This window comes from Tursiops truncatus, chromosome 2 (genome assembly GCF_011762595.2).
Source record: "Tursiops truncatus isolate mTurTru1 chromosome 2, mTurTru1.mat.Y, whole genome shotgun sequence".
NCBI classification, from domain to species: Eukaryota; Metazoa; Chordata; class Mammalia; order Artiodactyla; family Delphinidae; genus Tursiops; species Tursiops truncatus.
Genome location: NC_047035.1, coordinates 113,519,355 through 113,546,405, shown reverse-complemented (window position 1 = coordinate 113,546,405; position 27,051 = coordinate 113,519,355). Strand labels below are relative to the sequence as shown.

General features: G+C 36.3%; 1 protein-coding gene across 11 annotated transcripts in view; it reads left to right on the top strand.

Annotated features, from left to right (window-relative positions):
• MYO9A (myosin IXA) overlaps positions 1–27,051 on the top strand; it is a 268,571-nt gene that overhangs the window by 57,189 nt on the left and 184,331 nt on the right. For all 11 annotated transcript variants that reach the window (XM_033851931.2, XM_033851933.2, XM_033851934.2 and 8 more), the window contains exons 5-9: positions 8,306–8,405; positions 9,899–9,955; positions 15,707–15,804; positions 18,010–18,136; positions 23,210–23,299. In XM_033851931.2, the coding sequence (XP_033707822.1) occupies positions 8,306–8,405; positions 9,899–9,955; positions 15,707–15,804; positions 18,010–18,136; positions 23,210–23,299 (472 nt within the window). The remainder of the gene's footprint in view (positions 1–8,305; positions 8,406–9,898; positions 9,956–15,706; positions 15,805–18,009; positions 18,137–23,209; positions 23,300–27,051) is intronic.

Below are 27,051 nucleotides of genomic sequence, written 5' to 3'. Positions count from 1 at the left end.
CCCTCTTGTGTCTGCCTCCCTCCCACCCTCCCTATCCCACCCTTCTAGCTAGTCACAAAGCACTGAGCTGATCTCCCTGTGCTATGCGACTGCTTCCCACTAACTATCTATTTTACATTTGGTAGTGTATATATGTCCATGTATGAAATCATGTGATTTTTCTCCTTCAATTTGTTAATATGGTGTATCACATTGATTGATTTGCATATATTGAAGAATCCTTTCATTCCTGGGACAAACCCCACTTGATCATGGCGTATGATCCTTTTAACATTCTGTTGGACTGTTTGCTAGTATTTTGTTGAGGATTTTTGCATGTATGTTCATCAGTGATATTGGTCTGTAGTTTTCTTTTTTTGTGACATCTTTGTCTGGTTTTGGTATCAGGGTGATGGTGGCCTCATAGAATGAGTTTGGGAGTGTTCCTTCCTCTGCTATATTTTGGAAGAGTTTGAGAAGGATGGGTGTTAGCTCTTCTCTAAATGTTTGAAAATGCCTGTGAAGCCATCTGGTCCTGGGCTTTTGTTTGTTGGAAGATTTTTTTTTTTTTTTTTTGCGGTACGCGGGCCTCTCACTGTTGTGGCCTCTCCTGTTGTGGAGCACAGGCTCTGGATGCTCAGGCTCAGCGGCCATGGCTCACGGGCCCAGCCGCTCCACGGCATGTGGGATCTTCCCAGACTGGGGCACGAACCCGTGTCCCTTGCATCGGCAGGCGGACTCTCAACCACTGTGCCACCAGGGAAGCCCCTGTTGGAAGATTTTTAATCAGTTTCAATTTCAGTGCTTGTGATTGGTCTGTTTATATTTTCTATTTCTTCCTGGTTCAGTCTCAGAAGGCTGTGCATTTCTAAGAATTTGTCCATTTCTTCCAGGTTGTCCATTTTATTGCCATATAGTTGCTTGTAGTAATCTCTCATGATTGTTTGTGTTTCTGCAGTGTCAGTTGTTACTTCTCCTTTTTCATTTCTAATTCTGTTGATTTGAGTCTTCTCCCTTTTTTCTTGATGAGTCTGGCTAATGGTTTATCAATTTTGTTTATCTTCTCAAAGAACCAGCTTTTAGTTTTATTGATCTTTGCTATCATTTCCTTCATTTCTTTTTCATATATTTCTGATCTGATCTTTATGATTTCTTTCCTTCTGCTAACTTTGGGGAGTTTTTGTTCTTCTTTCTCTAATTACTTTAGGTGTAAGGTTAGGTTGTTTATTTGAGATTTTTCTTGTTTCTTGAGGTAGGATTGTATTGCTATAAACTTCCCTCTTAGAACTGCTTTTGCTGCATCCCGTAGGTTTTCGGCCAGCGTGTTTTCATTGTCATTTGTTTGTAGGTATTTTTTGATTTCCTCTTTGATTTCTTCAGTAATCCATTGGCTATTTAGTAGCATATTGCTTAGCCTCCATGTGTTTGTATTTTTTACAGTTTTTTTCCTGTAATTAATATCTAGTCTCATAGCATAGTGGTCGGAGAAGATACTTGATATGATTTCAATTTTCTTAAATTTACCAAGGCTTGATTTGTGACCCAAGATATGATGTATTCTGGAGAATGTTCCATGAGCACTTGAGAAGAAACTATATTCTGTTGTTTTTGGTTGGAATGTCCTATAAATATCAATTAAGTCCATCTTGTTTAATGTATCATTTAAAGCTTGTGTTTCCTTATTTATTTTCATTTTGGTTGATCTGTCCATTGGTGAAAGTGGGGTGTTAAAAGTCCCCTACTATGAATGTGTTACTGTAAATTTCCCCTTTTGTGGCTGTTAGCATTTGCCTTAAGTATTGAGGCTCTCCTATGTTGGGTGCATAAATATTCACAATTTTTATATCTTCTTCTTGGATTGTTCCATTGATCATTATGTAGTGTCCTTCTTTGTCTCTTGTAATAGTCTTTACTTTAAAGTCTATTTTGTCTGATATGAGAATTGCTACTCCAGCTTTCTTTTGATTTCCGTTTGCATGGAATGTCTTTTTCCATCCCCTCACTTTCAGTCTGTATGTGTCCCTAGGTCTGAAGTAGGCCTCTTATAGACAGCATATATACGGGTCTTGTTTTTGTATCCATTCAGCCAGTGTATGTCTTTTGGTTGGACCATTTAATCCGTTTACATTTAGGGTAGTTATCGATATATATGTTCCTATTACCATTTTCTGAATTGTTTTGGATTTGTTATTGTAGGTCTTTTCCTTCTCTTGTGTTTCCTGCCTAGAGAAATTCCTTTAGCATTTGTTGTAAAGCTGGTTTGGTGGTGCTGAATTCTCTTAGCTTTTGCTTGTCTGTAAAGGTTTAAATTTCTCCATCAAATCTGAATGAGATCCTTGCTGGGTAGAGTAATCTTGGTTGTAGGTTTTTCCCTTTCATTACTTTAAATGTGTCCTGCCACTCCCTTCTGGCTTGCAGAGCTTCTGCTGAAAGATCAGCTGTTAAACTTATGGGGATTCCCTTGTATGTTATTTATTGCTTTTCCCTTGCTGCTTTTAATAACTTTTCTTTGTATTTAATTTTTGATAGTGTGATTAATATGTTTCTTGGCATCTTTCTCCTTGGATTTATCCTGTATGGGACTCCCTGTGCTTCCTGGACTTGATTATTTCCTTTCCCATATTATGGAAGTTTTGAACTATAATCTCTTCAGATATTTTCTCAGTCCCTTTCTTTTTCTCTTCTTCTTCTGGGACCCCTGTAATTCGAATGTTGGTGCGTTTAACGTTGTTCCAGAGGTATCTGAACCAGTCCTCAATTCATTTCATTCTTTTTTCTTTATTCTGCTCTGTGGTAGTTATTTCCACTATTTTATCTTCCATATCACTTATCTCTTCTTCTGCCTCAGTTGTTCTGCTATTGATTCCTTCTAGAGAATTTTTAATTTCATTTTTTGTGTTGTTCTTCAATGTTTGTTTGTTCTTTAGTTCTTCTAGGTCCTTGTTAAATGTTTCTTATATTTTCTCTATTCTATTTCCAAGATTTTGGTCATCTTTACTATCATTACTCTGAATTCTTTTTCTGGTAGACTGCCTATTTCCTCTTCATTTGTTTGGTCTGGTGGGTTTTTACCTTGCTCCTTCATCTGCTGCATATTTCTCTGTCTTCTCATTTTGCTTCACTTAGTGTATTTGGCGTCTCCTTTTCGTAGGCTGCAGGTTCGTAGTTCCCATTGTTTTTGATGTCTTCCCCCACTGGGTAAGGTTGGTTCAGTGGCTTGTGTAGACTTCCTGGTAGAGGAGACTGGTGCCCATGTCCTGGTGGCTGGAGCTGAATTTTGTCTTTCTGGTGGGCAGGGCCACATCCGGTGGTGTGTTTTGGGGTGTCTGTGAACTTATGATTTTAGGCAGCCTTTTTGCTAATAGTGGGGTTATGTTCCTATCTTGCTTGTTGTTTGGCATGGGGTGTCCAGCACTGTAGCTTGCTGGTCGTTGAGTGGAGCTGGGTCTTAGCATTGAGACGGAGATCTCTGGGAGAGCTCTCGCTGATTGATATTATGTGGGGCCAGGAGGTCTCCGGTGATCCAATGTCCTGAACTCGGAACTCGGCTCTCCCACCTCTGAGGCCCAGGCCTGACACCCAGCCGGAGCACCAAGACCCTGTTAGCCACATGGCTCAGAAGAAAAGGGAGAAAAAAAAAAGAAAGAAAGAAAAAATAAAATAAAGTTATTAAAATAAAAAAAATTTTAAAAATTATTAAAATAAAAAAGTAATTAAAAAAAGAAAAGCAGAGAGCAACCAAACCAGTAAACAAATCCACCAATGATAACAAGCACTAAAAGCTAAACTAAGATAAACATGTACATCAGAAACTAGTCAGTGTGTACAGCAAACCCCAGGTCTACAGTTGCTCCCAAAGTCCACCGCCTGAATTTTGGGATGATTCTTTGTGTATTCAGGTATTCCACAGATGCAGGGTACATCAGGTTGATTGTGGAGATTTAATCTGCTGCTCTTGAGGCTGCTGGGAGAGATTTCCCTTTCTCTTTGTTCACACACCTCCTGGGGTTCAGCTTTGGATTTGGCCCTGCCTCTGTGTGTAGGTTCCCCTCTGACATCTGTTCTTCGTCCAGATGAGGGGCGGTTAAAGGAGCGACTGATTAGGGGACTGTTGCTCACTCAGACTAGGGGGAGGGAGGGGTACGGAATGTTGGGTGAGGTTGAGGTGGCAGAGGCTGGCGTGACGTTGCAACAGCCTGAGGCATGCCGTGTGTTCTCCTGGATAAGTTGTCCTTGGATCACAGGACCCTGGCAGTGGCAGGCTGCACAGGCTCCCAGGAGGGGAGGTGTGGATAGTGACCTGTACTTGCACACAGGCTTCTTGGTGGCTGCAGCAGCAGCCTTAGCGTTTTATGCCCGTCTTCTGGGGTTCGCACTGATGACCGCAGCTTGTGCCTGTCTCTGAAGCTCGTTTAGGCGGTGCTCTGAATCCCCTCTCCTCTCACACCCCGAAACAATGGTCTCTTGCCTCTTAGGCAGGTCCAGAGTTTTTCCCGGACTCCCTCCTGGCTAGCTGTGGCGCACTAGCCCCCTTCATGCTGTGTTCACGCAGGCAACCCCAGTCCTCTCCCTGGGATCTGACCTCCGAAGCCCAAGCCTCAGCTCCCAGCCCCGCCTGCCCCGTTGGGTGAGCAGACAAGCCTCTCAGGCTGGTGAATGCTGGTCGGCACCGATCCTCTGTGCGGGAATCTCTCCTCTTTGCCCTCTGCACCCCTGTTGCTGTGCTCTCCTCCTTGGCTCCAAAGCTTCCCCCTCCCCACCCCCTGGTTCCACTAGTGAAGGGGCTTCGTATTGCGTGGAAACCTTTCCTCCTTCACGACTGCCTCCCAGAGGCACAGGTTCTGTCCCTATTCTTTTGTCTCTGTTTTCTCTTTTTTCTTTTGCCCTACCCAGGTACGTGGGGGGTTTCTTGCCTTTTGGGAAGTCTGAGTTCTTCTGCCAGCATTCAGTAGGTGGTCTGTAGGAGTTGTTCCACATTAGATGTATTTTTGATGTATTTGTGGGGAGGAAGGTGATCTCCACATCTTACTGCTCCGCCATCTTGAAGGTCCTCTCTGCTATTTCTTTCCTCTCTGCTATACATATGCATATAGCTGATTCACTTTGTTATACAGCAGAAACTAACACAACACTGTAAAGCAATTATACTCCAATAAAGATGTTAAAAAAAAAAAGATATACACGTGTTCCATGGGATTTTGGAAGAAGGGAGATATGAGGATAGTGAATGGGATATGAACTCAAGAGGCACCAAAGGAAAAGTTTAAATTAAGAGACAAGGGTACCTGGCCATTTCTATGCACATACTCGTTTTATATTGTATCTTTCTGCCTCTCTCCATTTTTTTTTTTTTTTTTTTTTTTTTGCGGTACACGGGCCTCTCACTGTTGTGGCCTCTCCCGCCGCGGAGCACAGGCTCCAGACGCGCAGGCTCAGTGGCCATGGCTCACGGGCCCAACCGCTCCGCAGCATGTGGGATCTTCCCGGACCAGGACACGAACCCATGTCCCCTGCATCAGCAGGCAGACTCTCAACCACTGCGCCACTGGGGAAGCCCTGCTATTTATTTCTTAATGCTTAATTGAATCTCCTCTAGTTTCCTTTCATTTCAGTGAGAAAAACTCCCTGTAGCATTTTTTATGGGGCCCATCTGTTAGCTCTGAAGTATATTAATTTTTGTTTATCTGGGAATATCCTAATTTCTTCTTTATTTTTGAAGGATAGTTTTGCTGAATATATAATTCTTGATTTTTTTTTTTCTTTTAGTACTTTGAATCTGTTTCCTTTCCATGGTTCCTGATGAGAAATCATTTGGTAATCTTATATTATGATCCCTTGATGAGGCATTTCTCTCATGGTGCTTTGAAAATTTTTTCGTTGTCTTTCAACAGTTTTACTTTGTCTAGGTGTGGATCTCTTTGAGTTTTTCCCTCCTGGAGTTCATTGAGTTTCTTGGATGTACAGATTGATATTTTTCATCAAATTTGGGGAGTTTCTGGTCATGTTTTTCAAATATTCTTTCTGCTCTTTTCTTTCTTCTCTTTTTGAGGCTCCCATTGTGCATATTTTGGTGTTATATATTGTACATGTGTTGGTGTCTCCTTAATAGTGTCCCACAGATCTCTGAGGTTGATAACTTTTCTTCATTCATGGTTGTTTCTCTTCCTCAGACTAACTAGCCTTAACTGACCTTTCTTCAAGTCCACTGATTCCTTCTTCTGCTTGCAAATCTGCTTTTGAGCTCCTCTAGAGAGTTTTTCATTTTAGTTATTACAATTTTGAACTCCAAAATTTCTTTTTTGATTATTTTATAAGTTCTGTATACTTACTGAGAGCTTCTATTTGATGAGACAGCATTCTCATACTTTAGTTCTTTAAACATGGTTTCCTTCAGTTCTTTGTATTTAAAACAGCTGATTAAAAGCCTTATCTAGTAAGTCTAATGTCAGAACCTCCCCAGGAACAGTTATTATTGAATGTTTTTTCTCCTTTGTATGTGGTATACTTTCTTTGTTTGTTTGTTTTAAATAAATAAATTTATTTATTTATTTATTTCTGGCTGCATTGGGTCTTCATTGCTGCGTGCGGGCTTTTTCTAGTTGCGGCCAGCAGGGGCTTCTCTTCGTTGCAGTGTGCAGGCTTCTCATTGCAGTGGCTTCTCTTGTTGTGGAGCATGAGCTCTAGGTGCCCGGGCTTCAGTAGTTTTGGCACACGGGCTTCAGTAGTTGTGGCTCGCAGGCTCTAGAGTGCAGGCTCAGTAGTTGTGGCGCATGGGCTTAGTTGCTGTGCGGCATGTGGGATCTTTCCGGCCCAGGGTTTGAACCCGTGTCCCCTGCATTAGCAGGTGGATGCCTAACCACTGCGTCACCAGGGAAGCCTGTATGTGCTATACTTTCTGATTTCCTTGCGTGACTTGTAAATTTTTGTTGAAAATTGGACGTTTTAAGTAATAATTGGACATTTAAAATAATCATGTGGCAGCTCTAGAAATGAGTTCCTCCCCTTCCAGGCTTTGTGGTTGTTACTTTTGTTCCTTGTGTTTGTTTTGTGAATTTTCTGAGCTAATTTGAAGTCTTTGAAAAGTCTTTTTCAAGTGTAGCTATTGAAGTATCTGCTTGGTTAGATTTAATGATTGAGCAGAGTGTTCCTCAAATGGTTGGAAACAATAAGTCTCCCAGACTTTGCCTCAGGGCTCTCTATGGGTATTGGGCCATGACGTTTAACACCTAGGTAGGCATTTTGTAATTCTGCCTTAGCCTTTACTTCCTCCTTGTGCAGACCTTCCGGGTTAGTGACAGGTGAGAGGTTAGTATCTCCTCTTGTCTTTGCTGAGTGGACATGCAACCCTGGGCATGGGCACAGGCTATGCATGCACATGGCCTTTTAGATTCCCAGGAACGTATTGGGGCTTTTCAAAGCCTCTGTGGATGTCTCATTTCCCACCTTTTCCCTTTAAGTTCTTTGGTGAGCCTACTGTGTGCTCCAACATTTGTTCATGGCTGCAGGAGGCTGATATGTTCAAAAATTGCCTATAATTGTTTCCTACAAATGTCTCTGGGGCAAAGATTTTCGTACTGGGCTAACTCTGAGTCAGGTCAAATAAGGATAGTTTTGAAAATGGCTTCTTCCAAGGAACAACCAGACAGATCAGATAATCATATTTCTCAGGGAATGAGACTCTGAATGAGCCCCAACCCCATTCTGCCCTCTTTTGGAGGCTGCCAGGCTTTGGGTGTCCACTTCAGTTGTAAGCTGTTGGTATTGAAAGCTACCATGGATCTGGTAAGCAGGAGGTGGAATAGGGCAATTTAAAAGGCCATCAAGCTTCAGTTTTTACTGAGATTCAGCTGTTTTTCTTGTGTAAACACTCTCTGGATTGCTGTTTTCTTTTGGTTAATTTCTAGAGTTGATTCTGACAAATTTGCCAGTTTTCTAATTGGTTCTGTGGAGAGAATTTTTAGAGGTCTCACGTTTACTGTATTGCTGCCTTCACCTTTCTCTTTTGTTTCCAGCATACAAAACATTATTTTATTTTGTAGTACTTATTTTTTATTTGGGCCACACTGTGCGGCTTGCTGCATCTTAGTTCCCCGACCAGGGATTGAACCTGGGCCACGGCAGTGATGAAAGCTCTGAGTCCTAACCACTTGACTGCCACTTGAATTCCCCTGTAGTACTTAAATATTGAATTTATCACCTTTGTATTAAGAAAATGAAGCAAAGCTGAAACAGTTTACTAATTAATGTTTTCTTTTTCTTTTTTCTTGTTGAATAATAACCATTAGACCATGTTCATTATAAAGCCATACTTCTTTGTTTCCAACAGGAACTATCATGTATTTTATTACCTCCTGGCAGGAGCAAGTGAAGAAGAGAGATTAGCATTCCATCTTAAACAACCGGAAGAATATCATTATCTCAATCAGGTGGGAGTTCATGAAAAGCGTTTTGAAATGTAGGGCATTATTAAATTTTAGCTCTTGAGGAAAGTTTTTTTTCCTAGTACTTTGTTTCTGAAACCTGGTTGGTAGTGGATATTAACTAGCATTTTCATGTATGCAATCTAAAAATCTATGTGATGCAGTTCTTAAATTTAAAAATTATTATTCTTATATGAATTGGAAAATTGCTTTTTGTGAGACTCTTTAAGAGAATAATAAACTGTTTATAGATACTTCCAGCTTAGAAAAATGCTTTACTCTTTCCAAAGTGATTTACCTTTTACAGACCACAGCATGTTAAATGTTACTAATGATTCATGCTTGCCCTTGTCAAAGGATTACTGAAACTTTATTTGCATGTTTGAAGTCTAATACATATACCTCTTTGCATGATATTATGATACTGACTTAGAGTATGATTATTTTTATAACTCAGTGATTATCCTATTAAACATTCAGTATGAAAATTCACTAAAGGAAATGACTTAGAGAATTTGTAACTTACCTTGTAACTCAGAATTCACCCCTAAACTTCCATAATAAGTAGTAATTCTCACAACTTTTCATTGCATTGGTTTCTACAATTTTATTCCTCATATTAACAGAAATTCTAGAACTGGTAATAATGGAATTGGTCTGACAGTAGATCATTTAAATAATAGATTGTTTCCCCTCATTTTTTTGTTTGAGGCAAGATGTAATGTCTATGGAAAGAAATTCCTTTTGGGTAATTTAAAAAATTCTTATGAGGGTTTTGTAAGGAAATTGACACTTTGATGTGGCTCGGAGATTGTAGTATGTATTTAGGGTTATGAAAGTAACATCTCAGACTTTTTGCAAGATATAGAGCATGCTGTATAACTGATATTTCCTAATTTTGAAACTACATATTTATATAAGCTAATATAACTCTGTATTACTATATTGAGAATTTCAAAATTGTGTTATATATCACTTCCCAGTATGACACTAGGCATTTTTACTGTATTGAATTTAAGTATATTAAAAAAAATCATTGATTTAGCTTCTGAGTATTTTCCTTTCCTTTCCTGTTTAAACTATTTGCCTTATATATGGGTGATTAAATATTTTCCTTTTTAAAAAGTAGTAATTGCCCATAAATGAGCTGATAGTTGTTAGTATTAGAGAAATCCAGAGTTTATTGCATCTCTTCCAGATATTTTTTGTAATCAGTGTCCATACCATACATATTCTTATCGTAAGGTCAGTATTCAGAGACTATGGGACTCAGCAGTTACTATATTTCAGAGTAACTGAATCATAGCAAGTATGGATTGGTTATGATAATATATGATCTCCCAGAATCTGAATGTTTACTTAGTTGTTTCTTGTTTTGTGCTGGTATACAAAATAACTTTCTTTGGTAACAGCTGTGCTATGTGAGCACTACGTCTAAGAGGTGATTAGAGAAGTGGAATAATTATTACTTCTACCTAACTAATCTGCCTTACTTTCAGATAACAAAGAAGCCCCTCAGACAGAGCTGGGATGATTATTGCTATGACTCTGAGCCGGTCAGTACAAGTGCCTAAATAAATATTCTGTGTTCCTGTTAAAGGACCCTCACCTTGCTCATTTGCATCTGTCTTGTGACTTAGGAAGAAAATCAGCTAAAATACAAGCAAAGACTCTAAGAAAGAAGATAAATCAATGTTTAATTTATTTGAATTGATTTATTTGTATGTGTATGGTTTATTGATTAAAAACCAGTCAATTTACCATTTTTGGATTGTTTTTGCTGTTTAGACTGTATTCAATATTTATTTTGACCAATAATAAATAGATTGCATTCCTGACTTCAGCATTGTTATGGATCCTTATGAACTATAGGATTTTTTTCCTTGAGATTTGTTTGTTTCAGTTCTTTTTCAATAGTTTAGTTACCCACATATTATGAGTAATATTTATTGTTTATTTTAAAAAGTTACATCCTTCCTGTTTTATATGTCAGGTAACAGTCTTTTCACATAATGAATGCATACTTTTTTTTTAATAGCAAGAGAGGCTATAGCCTTTATGTAATTTTCCAAAAATTAAGAATTGAAATTCCTATAAATAAGATTATTTTATGTTTTAAATTGAGAATGATTTAAGGGCATATATGATGTAATATAAAATGAGTAGGTAAATTTAGCTTTAATTGTTATATTTTGTAAGAACAAGTTTGTAATTGTAAAAAGAACACAAAAAGCCTTTTTCCTTTACTTCAGTTTGCAATTAGGTCAGATGTGAGAGGCTGAAAACATGCACTCATCTATATTCATTAACTAATGAACTAATTTATTAACCATTCCTCCTGGAAACATAACATGTCTTATTCCTTGCTTTAAATAACCATCACTTTAATTCTTACTGCATGTGATTACAAACTCCTCTAATTGCAAAACTATCAGAGTTGAGAAGGATTAGTAATTATGACATTAACTTTTTCCTTCAGTTTAATTGCATTACCATTTCATAATAAATCAAGTAATTTGCAGTTTCAGATTTAATATTTTGGAAAATAAATTTTAGACACTTAAATTTATAGATACTGATAACTTTTAATAGAAAAATTTTATGCTGTTTTGTCACTCTTGAGAAGCTTCCATCTTTCGCCTAGTATACCGGGTGACTGTGTGTGCCTCATTGGGAAGTAGGTAGGAGACTGGGAAACTCATATGGTGAATATAAGACTTGATTGCCTTTACAGAGCTTATAGTGAAATTGTGAACTGGTCTGCTATTGTTTAGACAGTGTAAGCCCCAAAATTCTTAAGAATTTTGGGGCTCTGAAGTAGATAGACCTGACTTGAATACTAGCTCCATCTACTTACTAGTTTTGAGAACCCAAGCAGGTCACTTATTCTTTTGTTTCCATCACCTATTTAAGGGAATAATAATGGTCTTTAACTTTCATGAGTATTAAATTAGTGCATCTAAAGAGTTTGATAGATTGCTTAATACTGTGTAAGTGCACAGTAAATGTTTCCCCCCCATCACTGCCACCACTGAAAACATCACTCTCCATCTTTTCCTCTTAGAAGAACTTTGTAACCGTACTATCCTACTCCCTTAACATTACTTCCATCACTACCCTCCCATTTATTACGTTTTCAAATATATTATAGTTAGAACTTTGATTAATTTCTGTTGCTTTTTTTTTGCAAGGTAATTAATGCAAACAAGCAGTCTATTTGTGGATCTTTTGTTTTATTCTTTCCTCTTAGCTCCTCTTTTAGTATATTTGGGGGCAAACTAAACTTGTTTCACTCTGAGTTATTAGAACTTATGTGACTAGCATTATAGGAAGAGAGGTTATTAAGGAGGGTTCTGCAATTTGTGTTGTATTTTTTAACATACATTATTTGGAATTGTATAAATGATCCCAAGAGAAGTTATGGTGAGAAAATTGCTTTTGACGAGGGACCTGTTGTTGCCCATTGTATGGTGATTTAATTCGTTTTAAGGGTTATCCTATTAATACAAGCTCAAGCAGCTAGTGTTTCATGGGAGATAGCAGAGGACTTAGAACTGGATAGATTTTGGTTTGGCCATCCCTGTTATTTAGGTGACATTTAACTTCTGAGTCTATTTTCTTCCCTATAAATGTACGTACAATTAAATATACAGATGCATAATTAACTCCTTGTGTTTTGAGGATTTAGAGATTATAAATGGTAAGTGACTCTCATAATGACTGATATGTAGAAGATATTTAGTAAATGCTAATTTCCCTTCTTTAAATGGTAATAATCTATTCAAACAGTTTTACCTTAAAGCCAGTTCTGAATAACTTCAATGTAAACAGTTAGTGTCACCTAATTTTTAAATTTTTCTGAACTAAGCTTTGAATGATTTTAGGGTCCAACTATCAGGCGAGTTTAGTGAGAATTGCCAGAATAAGTCTCAGGATATTGACATTCCACCATGCTGCAGAGGATTAGAACTCATATCTCAGTGAGGCCATGCTTCCATCCTGGTCATTACTGCCTTTATAGGAACCCAACCATTTGTATAGTACCTGGCCTCCCATTTTTCCATGAGGTAGACCTTCTGCAGGAATCCTGATGCAACTTGGGCAGGAATCTTTGAATTCATAATGTTTCCATTCTCCCTATTTTAAGTATTTCTACAACATAGCACTCTTACTGCTATTCACTGTCCAACAGTTTATAAATTTGTGGTCACTTCCTTAAATACTGCCTTTTTGGCTTTATGCCAGTCCAATATGAAGGTCTCCATGCTGCCCAACTTCCTTTGCATATATTTTTCCATTTAAAAACCACTTTAACATCCATATTATGTTTGATCATTATAAAACCCCTGGTTGTAGTTAGTATGATTACCTTTCACACCAGAAGCAACAGTGGCTCAGAATTTAAGTGACTTCCCCCACGGTGATGAAGCAAGTTAATAGTGTAATTGGGATTCAAATCAGGCTATGTTCTTTATATTCTTTTTTCTTAAATGATCTTCAGCATCTTTACTAATTCTCAAAGTCAATTATTCCTATTTATGTCCTATATTATCAACTGGTAGCTATAAAAAAGTATGATTTTTATAAGCACCATTCTAAGAAATATATACAGCGTAGGAGAAAAATGTGTAATTTGACTCTGCTCTTCACTTTCTCTCCCTCATAAATGTTTACTATATGCCAGGCTTATTGTAGGTGCTTATAAATGAGAAAGCAGTCTCTTCATCTCATACAAAGGGAAAAAAGGCTGATAGCATGAAAGAACATTTTGGTGTGTTTGTGGGGAGTGTGCAGTGGCATGTTATCAAGTAAGACTAGAGCCTGAGCTAAGTTTGACAAGAGGAATCAACTATTTTCTTTCAGTGGAAAGGGTCCTAACAGTCGTTGGTTAGTTCCCTGTCTTATTCTTTGACCCTTACCGTTTCACTGTTTTCTAAATGACCTCCAACAGCCAGTATTTGTATCTTGGTGCTTGAAGGCTTTTCTCAGAACCCTTGTGCTCTTGCATGACCCTCTAGAAGTTCCTAGGAGTTAACAGCTTATCTCTAGAAGTCCTCAACCAATAACTCATGGGAGGTGGTATATAAGTGTTCCTGCTCCTTCACCTGTCTATTTTTTTTTTTTTTTTGCGGTACGGGGGCCTCTCACTGTTGTGGCCTCTCCCGCCGCGGAGCACAGGCTCAGTGGCCATGGCTCACGGGCCTAGCCGCGGAGCAGCATGTGGGATCTTCCCGGACCGGGGCACGAGCCGATGTCCCCTACATCGGCAGGCGGACTCTCAACCACTGCGCCACCAGGGAAGCCCCACCTGTCTATTTTTTATACTGTTTCCCAGAGATTACTTTGGGATTAAAGTCCAGTTACCCACTGTGGTAGCTACTTTAATATTGTACCCTATTTAGGCTACATTGCCTTCCCTACATTCCGCTAGTACTTGTACTGAATCTTTGTCTCAAGGTCGGCTTCCATAGGAACTCAGATTAAGATAAAGATATTTCTGGTCTGGTAGGTTAGTCCATCCTTAGTTTTTCTAATACCGTTGTCATCAGGGAAATACGCGTTAAGTACAAGCATTTAAAAGTTAATTATGATTTTGGTTTTCACTGAGACCAGTATTTGTATTTCCGAAGAACAATTTGATTATAGATGACAGCAAGTATAAATGTATTTATATTTTAGTTCTTTATTCAATTTATGTTCTCAATATTTTATACACATTGTTTTATTCATTCTTGGGGTAGATAAGAACAACCGTCAGTTACGAGAATCATTACTGTATCATTGAGTTTATACAAGCGGAAGCATAGTTCTCTTTTTCCCCACTGATTTATTATAGAAAACTTTTTACTAAATCATAAAATGAGTGAGCTATTTGTGGTTTTGGGGGGAAGAAAAGCAAGAGCTTTTAAAAAGCTTTACTATAGGTAAAAGAAAAATGTGTTAACTTAAAATTTTTTAGTAGGTAGGATGTTGGCATGTCTGTAGAAGTATGTCTTAAAATTGCTTACCAAAATTTTATAGTCAGAAAATTAAGTACATGGGTTCTCAGAAAGAACGTTTCTTGAAGTGAATTTAAAAATTTAAACTATCCATGTATACCTTTCCATAGAGAATAAAAATATTTTTAATAGTATTCTAAGACTTAATATTTAATTTAAAATTTTATTATTTACATATATATTCATTAACTCATTCTTACAGTGCCTAAAGCAAGTTGTACATGGTAGATACTTGATAAATACTTTTTAAAAAATAAATGAGCACTTTGTTTACTTCTCAAAAAAGAATATCTCATTCAGTCAAATAAATCATTCATTGTATATCTGCTTTAATAATTTCCCACTTTCTTCTTGGCACTGACTTGATACCGGAGAACTGCAGTAAATGAGACAAGTAATAGTTCATGTGTTCATTGAGTATTTAATACAATATTTCATAGGAAGATAGGCATTAAAAAAGTAAATACATGTGAGGAGGTTTTTGAAAATGTTAAGTGTAAGGGACTGTGAGAACATATAGTAAAGGGATTTAGAGACTTACTTATTGTTTTAAAGATTTAGATTATGTGTACAGTGTTACCGTTTGACTTTTGGGGGAAGTGAAATGCAAGAGTTGCTCTAGAAGAGTAGTATTTTTTTATTTGGTAGTCCATAACTATTTTTACTGACTCATATCATGTGTGTTCTTTGCAGGTTTTTATACTTTCACATATACTTTTTTATTTTGCTGACTGATTACCATGTTTATGTTATTAGGAATATAATATTTATGTTATTTCTAATATTGATATAATATAAACCTCTTTGTATTATAAAAGTCTAGTCTCCACTTCTCAACTAAATTGTTGCCTGTTCTAAAATTTATTTTTGTGTCCCAGGATCTAGTTCACCTTGCATATGGGTAGACACTTATTAAATATTTGTTGAATAAATAACGTTTGTTTGTGGAATTGAGCTCTCTTAAATGCTTTGGATCTCCAAGACTCTTCAGAACCACTCAAAATCAAACTTTGTATCAGAACATTTTATACATATTGCTAGCTCTTAAGTTACTTTTGAGATCCTTGCTTGGGTGGTTGTGAAAGAGGGAGAAAAGATTACCTACTGGTATTTTGGTAGGTGTGTGTTTAGTGTGCATACTTGTGGTAAGATAAGAGAGCTAATGAATTTGGCAATGTCTAAATATTTCACCAGCTCTAATTTTTATAATAGGTATATTTATCTAAAATTACTATATTTCCACGTGGCTTAGATTACTTTTCAATAGGTAGTCTTGATTTTTCTCCCCCTTTTTTCTTAAAAAAACAGGATTGCTTCACAGTGGAGGGGGAAGATTTGAGGCATGACTTTGAACGCTTACAACTAGCCATGGAAATGGTAGGATTTCTTCCCAAGACACGAAGACAGTGAGTTTATTTATTGTATTCTTATAGCCTTGATAGAGAATAAATCATGATGTGTTTCAAAAATTCCTCTTCTTTGATCCTTTGAAGCAATTTTCTGATATTCCTGATCCAGTTCCATCTTAAATGTTACTTAGAATTAGAAAATTTATTTTTCTAAAAGACTTGTTTTGAATTGCTTTCTTTTGTCATAAATCTTTGAGAGTCTGTTGAAAGTTGGAGCTCTTCTTCCTGTAAAATGTAATACATAAACATTTGCATATTATTGCAAGGGCTCATGGTGCCCCCCAAACCTCTCCATGTACCTTACCTAAAAACCGTTGCTTTGTAACACTATTTTATAACTCCTTGCTTTCTATATCATTGATCTTTAATCTTATTAAGACATGCATACATTTCAGTATAACATAATTTTCTATGTATTTCAACTGTAAATTTATGTCTGTAGCATTGTGCTAAATGTATATTTTTCATTGTAAATATAAAAAAGTAGAACTGTAAAAAGGTTGAGATAAGGATGGAGTAAACTATGCTTAAAATAAAGAAGTAAATTATATTTAAAATAAAACAAAATACTTTAAAGATGCAAATAACCTTAACCTTATAAGCTTTTTGAGAGCAGGGATTCTTAATTCATATTTATAAATCTTTTACTATTGAATTATAGTATATTCAGTTGTTTATAAGACATTTATTGTTGCTGGAGACTATGCATCACATATTTGTGTGTGAGAAACATTATTGTGCTGATTATTGAATCCAAAATTCTGAAATAGTGTAATGTGCAACTATATAAACTACTACTAAAAATAGTTTTTTAAAAAATGGCTCATAAGTTTGGTTTTTTTATGTTTTTGGCTTTCAGTAGTTTTTATATTTCAGTTGATACTGAGTTTCCTCTCTAACCCAGAATGTTTTTGTGAAATATTCCTTTAGAATTGACTTGTATTTTGTTTGAGTTGTGTTAATGACTCAATCATTTAAAAATTTTGAATTATTTGAAAAATTACACCTACGAATTAGATGTTGCTTCGGACCTCCGAAAGTACAGCTCTTAGGTTCCTAACGCAATATCTTTGTTTTATTTAAAATGCTTCCTAATTTTAGGAAAACACAAAGTTAAAATTTCTTAAGTAGGACAGATTTATTCTGAGGAAATAACTGGAGAAGGCACAAAGATGTGTGTATATATAGATTTCTAGGAAGGACTTTTAGGTGGAGTATTCAACTGTGTTAAACGCCTTTGAGATATCATGTAAGTTAAGGACATAATATATTTTTCTAAGTTACACGGAGGTTCTTGGTAACTTCTATGAGACATTTTACTGGGAGGCAGATGCCAGAATGTGTTAGCAAATAGTGAATGACAAAGTGAAGGCAAGGAGTGTAAGTTAACATTTCAATAAGCTTGTTTATGAAGTGAAGAAGATGTAGGATCTAGGATGGGTTGTTTAAAGTAAAAGAGAAGTGAGATTATTTTGATAGAAAGTTCTTGTCAGGTTCAGGCTAGAGATAGAAAATTGGTATAATAATGTTCCAGAGTAAACTGAGTTCATGAGATGTATAGCAGAAGCGTAGGGATTAGTTGTTGGCTGGAGGAGGGGCATGTGTTCTTCTGAGACAGGAGGGAAGGACAGTCCAGATACAGATGTTTCTCATTAAGGGCCTGATATTAGATAATATATCCCAGTGGCCTCATACTGTTTTTTAAAAAGCATTTATAATATGATGGGCAGTATAATATGATGTAGGAAAGCATTTAAAAAATATAACTACTAATAAAAAATCACCTAGATTACTTGGTTAAAATACAGATTCTAAGACCTTTCTCTTAAAGATTCTGATGCAGCAGATCTGAAATAGACAGTGTAGGGAAAGGACATTCCAAGCAGGATGAAAAGCGTTTAGAAAGTCCATGGACTTTTGAAACACTACGGCAGGTTCAGACAATAGTAAGAAGTCCCCTTCAAATAGCTATATCTGACAGGTGATATAATTCTGAAAGGGTTATGTAAAGCGCTTTGCACAGTGCCCGACATAGTGAACACTCAATAAATTTTAGTCATTTTAGTCATTATTATCCTATTTCTTATTTTTCTGAAGACTGAATGCTTTGTACTGGTTAATTTGCTTGATTAGAATTTTGGAATGAAACAAGCTTAGAGAATGCACATAAGCAAGCTGTAATTTATGGTTTTATTTTCACAGGATTTTCTCTCTTCTCTCAGCAATACTACATTTGGGTAATATCTGTTATAAAAAGAAGACATACCGGGATGACTCCATAGATATATGTAATCCTGAAGTTCTGCCTATTGTCTCAGAATTATTAGAAGTAAGTGATTACATTCTCAGTTGTCATTTCAAATACTGGGTAACTTTTCAGTTTTTATTTTGTGTAACTATTTTGTAGATATAAATGGGTTAATACTTTTTATTAATAGTGTTACTCCAAAAGTTGGAATTTCTGCTATTGTGTGTGCCAGAATCTTTAGAAGATTTGGGTTTTCTTCCCTGCCTCCCTTTGCCCCAGATATCCCTGATTCCTCAATTTGCTGAATAGGATGAGTTTTTCACTCTATACTGTATCATGTTCTAGGCCTTTGTAATTTTTCTCCTTGTATATTTAAGATTTCCTCTCATAGTAGGATGTTGGTTAGATTATTTTATTTGAAGATGGATATCTGGATGGGTGGAGAAAAGGGTACTACTTTTTCTTTCTTCATGGCTGAATGGGAGCCAAAGGTCTTCATCTCCTGTGACGTTTCTTCCCACATCAGGGTCCTTATTATTACCTTATTCTTTCTTCCTGGAGTGATGATTTCTTATGTTTTCTGAGCTATCTACTCAACTTAAAAGGGATATGATTTTTGTAGGCCCTCTCCTCTGACAGGAAGTATATGTGTGTATACTCCCCTGAGTATATTCACATATCTACAAATATTTTTATGTAACCATCTATATCTATATAAAGATAAACATGATCTGCACAGCAAGGGAAACCATAAACAAAGTGAAAAGACAACCTACAGAATGGGAGAAAACATTTCCAAACAATGTAATTGATGAGGGATTAATTTCCAGAATATGCAAACTGTTCATACAGCTCAATATCAGAAAAACAAAACAACCCAGTCAAAAAATGGGCAGAAGACCTAAATAGATACTTCTCCAGAGAAGACATACAGATGGCCAACAGGCACATGAAAAGATGCTCAACGTTGCTAATTATTAGAGAAATGCAAATCAAAACCACAACGACATATCATCTCATATCCGTCAGAATGGCTGTCATCAAAAAGTCTGCAAATAGTAAATGCTGGAGAGGGTGTGGAGAATAGGGAACCCTCTTGCACTGTTGGTGGGAATGTAAATTGGTGCAGCTGTGATGGAGAACAGTATAGAGGCTTCTTAAAAAACTAAAATAAAAATAGAGCTATAATATGATCCAGCAATCCCACTGCTGGGCATGTATCCAGTGAAAACTCTAACTCGAAAAGACACATGCACCCCAATGTTCATAGCAGCACTATTTACAATAGCCAAGACATGGAAGCAACATAAATGTCCATTGACAGTTGAATGGGTAAAGATGTGATGTGTACACACACACACACACACACACACACACACACACACACACACACACAATGGGATACTACTCAGCCATAAATAAGAATGAAATAATGCCATTTGCAGCAACATGGATGTACCTTGAGATTATCATACTTAGTGAAGTAAGTCAAACAGAGAAAGACAAATATTGTATGATATCACTTATATGTGGAATCTAAAAATACGATACAAATGAACTTATTTACAAACAGAAATAGACTCACAGACATAGAAAACAAATTTATGGTTACCAAAAGGGAAAGTGGAAGGGAGGGATAAATTAGGAATTTGGGATTAACCGATACATACTGCTATATATAAAATAGATAAACAACAAGGACCTTACTGCATAGCACAGGGAACTGTATACAGTATCTTATAATAACCTGCAATGGAAAAGAATCTGAAAAAGAATACATATTTATATATATAGTATATATATATAAATAAAACTGAATCACTTTGCTGTACACCTGAAACATTGTAAGTCAACTGTACTTCAGTAAAAAAAATAAAAATTATAAAAAAGATAAACATGAGATTATACTGTTGTTTCTAACTAATCCATTAGCACATGTATCGTTCTAGCCTTCTCCCCTTGCTTATCTGTAAACTCACACTCTAACAGTGAGGAAGCTGTCTCCCATCAATCTGCCATTCATTTAGGTATTGGATTCTAGTATACCTGTAAAGCAGTATTAGAATTTTTAACCCATATCCCTGTGGGAAATGACTTTATGGAGTCATGTTACCCCTAGTTTTACAGACTCCATTTATTTCCAGAATTACTTAGGTCAGCACCTTTTTTCCTCCCACCCCCTTCACTGAGGTTGTTCCATATATTTGTCATACAGTTTTCATGTCATGGTCTGTATTCTTTTCCTAAGATTCCCACAACATCTTAAATAATTTTCTAAAAATTTGTATACATTAAGATTCACTCTTTTTGCTATTTGGGTTGTGACAGATGCATAATGTCGTGTATCCTCCACTACATTATCATACAAAATAGTTTCACAGCCCCCCAAATTCCCTGTGCTTCACCTATTCAATCCATTGCAGCAAACTACTGATCTTTTTACTAGCTCTGTAGGTTTGCCTTTTCCAGAATATAACATAATTAGAGTCATATAGTATGTAGCCTTTTCAGACTGATTTGTTTCACTTAGCAATATACATTTAAGATTCATCTGTGGCTTTTCCTGGCTTGATAGCTCATTTCTCATTATTGCTGGGTAATATTCCATGGTGTGGATGTGGTTTATCCATTCATCTGTTGAAGAGCATGTTGATCATTTCCAGTTTTTTGCAATTATGAATAACCTTTTTTTCTGTTGAAATATCACTTATCTTTCAAATCTTGGTTCATATACTACTTCATGGGACTTAACCATATTAAAGGGTCTAAACTGACTCTATCAGCATAGAACATTTGCTTCTCCTTAGCGTAGTTCAGTATTGGCTTTGTAGCATAAAGTTAATTGTTTACCAGTTTGTGTCCATTATAGGGTGGTGGCAATGTTCTTTGAGAGCAATGGATGCCTCTTATTGATCTAACCTTACAGTGTTTATTATTTTGTACATGCCTTGCTGTTGCTTATTAACTTTAATGGAATGAGTTAGCCTGGAAGAAGGGTCAGGAGGGAGTACCTTGAATTGGAACTAGATGCACTCATTGGAAAGAAGTTCCAGGGTGTGGAGTGTGGTATCTGAAAGCTGTAATTTTGAAGGTCATGAGGGTCAGAAAACAGATGTATTTCAGGCAGGCATTTCAGGTAATATTTTAGTCAGACATTTGGTATTGTGGCTAGTGGTCTTTCTTATAAGTTCAGGCATTCAGCAAGTACTCAAGGCTTCTGGTCCTAGTGCAGTATTACTTTTTTTGGTGAGAGACTAGTAAGAGGAATTCAGGCAAGTTAAAGAGGTATTGGTAAAAAAAGGAGAAATCCAGTTCTGAGAATTGGACTTACCAGTGTCAAAGTTAGAGTAACAACTAAATGTGATTTGATAGCAAATCTCACTTTTGAACTCAAGCTTCTCAAATTCCTTCTTGTTACATATAGTTTGGACTGGTTCTAGGAATGGAGGTTTATTAAGTAGAAAGAAGATAATCTTCAAAGTCAACGAGCTAGAGAAGGTCTGAGAAGACCTACCAGGGTATCCTGCCTATGGTTAGATCTTATTTTTATTTATTATTATTATTATTTTTTTATTTAAAATTGTTTTTGGCCGCGCGGCTTGTGGGATATGAGTTCCCCGACGGGGGATCGAACCTGGGCCCTCGGCAGTGAGAGCGCAGAGTCCTAACCACTGGACTGCCAGGGAATTCCCATAGTTAGATCTTATTTTTAAATATGATTTTCTCTAATTGATTAACATTGATAATGATAATTGGAACCTTAGGGCTTTCATTGAAATAAGATTGAAAGATAGGCACAATAACTGGTTTAATTAAAATGTAAACTCTTTAGTAAAGGTTTAATTTAATTTCCCTCCTTCCCAAAGTGATTCAATTCAATAATAAATATAGATTTAGCTTCTAAGAACAAATAATGGTTTAATTTTATTTATTTTTTCCAATTATTTTTTGTAGTTACCTCAGGCAGTAGTGAATGGTTTGCATCTTCTGTGTACTAAATCCTATCTGGGGTAGAGGCTTGTGAAATTATTAAAAGCAAACAAGCTCCAGTAGATTAGTTGTATTTAATTGTGGAGCATGTTTTTGTTGTGAAATATTAGAACCATCATCATTACTATAAATTGTTCAATTTTTAGTAGATTTATGTGTTTTGAGTATATTTAACATCTATTGAAACAATATTAAAGAATGAATTTTTAACATACATATCAGTTTCTCAATTAGGTGAATATGAGAAACATTGTAGATTGGATATTGAGCCCATTGCTAATTATTAATATTTTGTATTAATAAAGTATATTTATTTATTGGCCTCAACACGCACCTTGCAGGATCTTAGTCCCCGACCAGGGATCATATCTTGGCCCTGGCAGTGAAAGTGCCGAGTCCTAACCACTGGGCTGCCAGGGAATTCCCTCAAGAAAGTTTATTTTAAAAATTTAAAGTCATATATGCACGATTAAGACTATTCAGAAAATTATAGAGGTAGCTGATTGAAATATGAATTCAGTAATTTTTTTTGGATGTTTATCAAAATACAAGCAAGATTAGTGTGTTTTGTGTGATTGTGTATATGTGTAGATCTGTGTATGACCATTGTCAGGTTTTAGTGTCAGCATTAAAGCAGCTCCTTAAAATGAATTGGGTGGTTTTTCATTCTTTAAATTTTTTTTTCTGCATTTAAAAGACGAATCATGGGCTTCCCTGGTGGCGCAGTGGTTGAGAGTCCGCCTGCCGATGCAGGGGACACAGATTCGTGCCCCGGTCCGGGAAGATCCCACATGCTGCGGAGTGTCTAGGCCCGTGAGTCATGGCTGCTGAGCCTGCACGTCCGGAGCCTGTGCTCCGCAATGGGAGAGGCCACAACAGTGAGAGGCCCGTGTACCGCAAAAATAAATAAATAAATAAAATAAAAATAAAAAGACCCATCTGTCTTATTTACCCTTTGTGTCTTTTTTATGGTGAAGTATGGTGAGTGGGACACTTAAATTCCACTTTGGCCAATATTTAAATTGCCCAGTGTATTGTCTTTTTGTTTTTTCTCTGTTGCATATTTACTAATCTCAGTAATTTTTTTCTCTATTTGACTTTTCAATAAATAATTCAACCATAGTCATAAATCTTTTATATTGAATTTACTTTTCCGCTCTATAGGTTAAAGAAGAGATGCTATTTGAAGCACTAGTTACAAGGAAGACCGTGACAGTGGGAGAAAAGCTTATTTTACCATACAAACTGGCAGAGGTATGAATAGATTTTCTTTGAAATCAAGGAACTCTGAACATTTTTAGAAGTTTAGGTTTATATTCTTTCTGTTAACAGAATGAAAATAACAGTATGGATTGAAATATTTTCTGGGCTCTTGAAATTTATCGTGAACTTTCTGTCAACTTGGAAACTTAAAGTTGAATGTAATTTTAAGCAATACGCTTACATTTTTCTCCAATGATCTCAATCTGATCACCGTTTTTAAGTTTCATAGTATTACTGTGGGATAAGTAGATGGTAGGTAGAATTATAAATAAGCAGTCCTTAACCCAATTGATTATTCCTTGTTGAGCACATCATATCTTCCAGCACATCATATTCTTTTGGTTTACTTTTTCGTTGTTGGCCTCTCCTTTGCAGTTCTTTTTGTTTGTTTTTTCTTTTCTTCCTGACTTCTTAAAGATTGGGTGCCCTAGGACAGTCTTTGTCTTTTCTTCTCTATACTCTTTATCTAGATTTTCTCACTTAGTCCCATGGCTTTAAATATCGTCTGTATAGTAAAGCTTCCAGGTAAGTTTTATTGCTATAGTGTGCCAATATTACTATTATACCACTCAGGTGTATAGGAGTAGGAAAGTTATTGAAAAACCTACTATTTTGTGGTGAAGTTTTATGAAAGTGTTGAGAAATCAAACTGACAATTATAAAGATAGGACAGGAATATGAGATTGGAAGTCAGAGAGGTGGGGAAACAGTGATTTAACTGTAGAGAATGCTTTCTAGGCAGACATTGATTAATTTATCCCATTGATCCATTTATCCCATTTTTGGGGTCTCTCCTGATTGTACCTACAGGTCCACATTTCTTCATTATGTCAGGTATCTTATATCGTATTTTATAGTTGCCAACTTTGAGAGCTCCTTTCTAGACAAGAGAAAAAGCCAAACCGTTTTAAGAGTTTTGTTCATCTTTTACATAAAAGTTCAATGCTTTTATGTTTTCTTTCTCAACTTTTTTCATTATTAAATATTTCTTTATGTTTATTTACATGTTTAACTTTAACTTCAACATTTTGAGATTATTTTTGTAGCCCCTGCTTTATTTTTGTTTATGTTTGTTTGGTATATTTATTTGTTTAGTAAATATTTGAAAACACTTTTTGTGCCTGGAATTGTGCTAGGCATTATGAGTAAAATGAAGAGCAGTCCTTGAGGATTCTAGTATTTTGTCTGAAGAGCAATGGAAAGAAGGGTTTTAAGCAAAAAAGTTGCCTTAGATATTTTTTAAAGGACAATCTGGCAGCAGTGTGAAAAAATTAGTTGGAGGAGAGCGTGTTAGTTTTCTATAGCTGTGTAACAAACTTAGTGACTTACTATAATACAGATTTATTATCTGACAGTTTCCATGAATCATCAGTCTGGGCACAGGTTAGCTGGGTCCTCTGCTCAGGGTTTCACCAGGCTGAAGTCAAGATATTCATGATGGCTGTGATCTTATCTGAGACTCAACATCCTCTTCTAAGTTCACAGGTTGTTGACAGGATTCACTTCCTTGCAGTTGTAGGACTGAGATCCATAATTTCTTGTTGGCTGTTAGGGGCCATTCTCAGCACCTAGAGTCTACTTGCCATTTCCTGCCATGTGGTCCTGTACACAACATGGCAGTTTGCTTCTTCAAGGCCAGCAGGAGAATCTCTGATGGATGGGCTCAGTCCCTAGTAAGTCAGCTCTACCCAAGACAGTATCTCTTGGGTTAACTAAAAAATTCAGCTGATTTTGGGCCACAATTATATCTTTAAAATCCCTTCGCCCTTGTCATATAACAAAAGATAGTTATGGGAGTGAAATCCATCATTTACAGTCCTGTTCACACTTACTGGGAGAGGATATAGAGAACATGTACACCTGGTGATGGGAATCATTCTAACCCAGACGGCAAGAGTGAATGTGGAATGATGAGTTTGGAGGCTATAGTAGTTAGTACTCCTGAGGAGAAAGATGCTTGCTGCTATGTCTAGAATGGTGACCTACTGATAGGGAGAAATGGATGTATTTAAAAAGAAAGAAATTTAGATGGTAAAAGCAACAAGATTGGGCAATGATTTGCTTAGTGGGAAGCAGGGAGGAAGAAGGAGATGTCAAGGATGAATCCTGATTTTCTGGTACACACAACTGTAGAATATTGGTACCATTCAGTGAGACAGGAAACACTGAACGAGATCTTGTTTGAGTGAGAAAATAATTAATTGGTATTTGGGCTTATTGAGGTTAAGCTGTGATAGGCAGGACTGCATTTCAGAGAAAAGAGGCTAAAAGTATAATATTGGGAGTTATGGTGTAAATAGGCATTATATTTGTATATTTGGTATATTTGGATTCTCTATAAATCTATTAATTTGATATGGAGGTTTTCTTTTAACTACAAAATTCAACTCATTTATATTCATTGTGATAACGAACATGTTTTCTTACTGTGTGTTTTAAAATATTTTGCTTTTGCTGAATTTAATCAGATTGTCTTTATTCTTTTTCCTCTCCTCTGGGGAAAATAGAATGGTTATTCTCTCTATATATTCTACTATTGATTTTCTTTTTATTTTAAAGATACTTGGTTGATAACTTGCCTAAGAATAGACTTTTAGGGCCACATCCTTTTTTCTCTCAGAACTTCTAAACGTTTTCCAATTATTTTCAAGTGTCTTGTGTTGAAGATAGAGAATTTAATACCTGTCTTCTCTTTCCTATGTAGGTGATAGTTTAGGTAGGTAGTTTTTGTTCTGGAAACTTGAGGGGGTTTTTTTTCCACTGAAATTCAGAAATTCATTCATCATCTATGTGTGGTCGGTTATAGTATTGTCTCCATTTTACAAATGTAAAAAAAGCTGTAGCCTAAGAGTTTAAGTAACTTGACCAAGGTCAAATAGCTGGAATAAGTAGAGAAACCGGGACTAGAAGATAGTCTAGCTCTTAATCAACACTCTCTACTTCCTCTAAAATTAAGAACATAGATATAAATATGTACCTGAATATACAAGCTGCAAAATAAGTCCCTAGATGAGAAGTACATAAATTATTAGGATTTGTATTCTTTTAAGTTCTAGGACTCAGCTGTCTAAGATACGTGCCCCACAACCCTCTTTTTAGGTTGCGGTACTTTCTAAATGTTGGATTTTCTTTAAGTAATAGACTTCATTTTTTAGACTAATTTCAGATTTACACAAAAATTGAGCAGATAGTACGGAGAGTTCCCATAAACTAGGGAAGGCTTGAGGTGAGGGGAAAAAGTAAATCACATAACTCCATAATGAAAGAATTGTTACTGTTTGGGGATGGAGAAATTCTAAAGGTTACTGTGGATGACAAGCTGAAGACAGCCAGGAGTGTAATTGTGGTGGTGTGACTAAGATTCCACAGATAACTGATGCCTTTTTGATAATTGATTCCTATGCCTGGAATACTCTTCCCCACTTTAGTTGGCAAAGTTCATTTATTTATAAAGTTCCTATTCTACCTTCTTTACTAGGTGAAATATATACCCCAGTTTTCAGTAAAAGTGTTTTGAAATGTGTGGACTCATGTTTTGTTTCCTTTATCTTTCATGGCAGTTTAAGCCTGGATTCCCTGAGTTGGATTAAATTAATGAGTATATATAAAAAACTTCAATTGTAGGTTATTTATATTGAAAGAAAAATTAATTTCTAATTCAGGATAATAAGCTTTCTTTCTCGAATGAGAACAAAACACTTTGTTATAGTATCTTAGTCAGATTGTTGCCAATTTCACTTAGA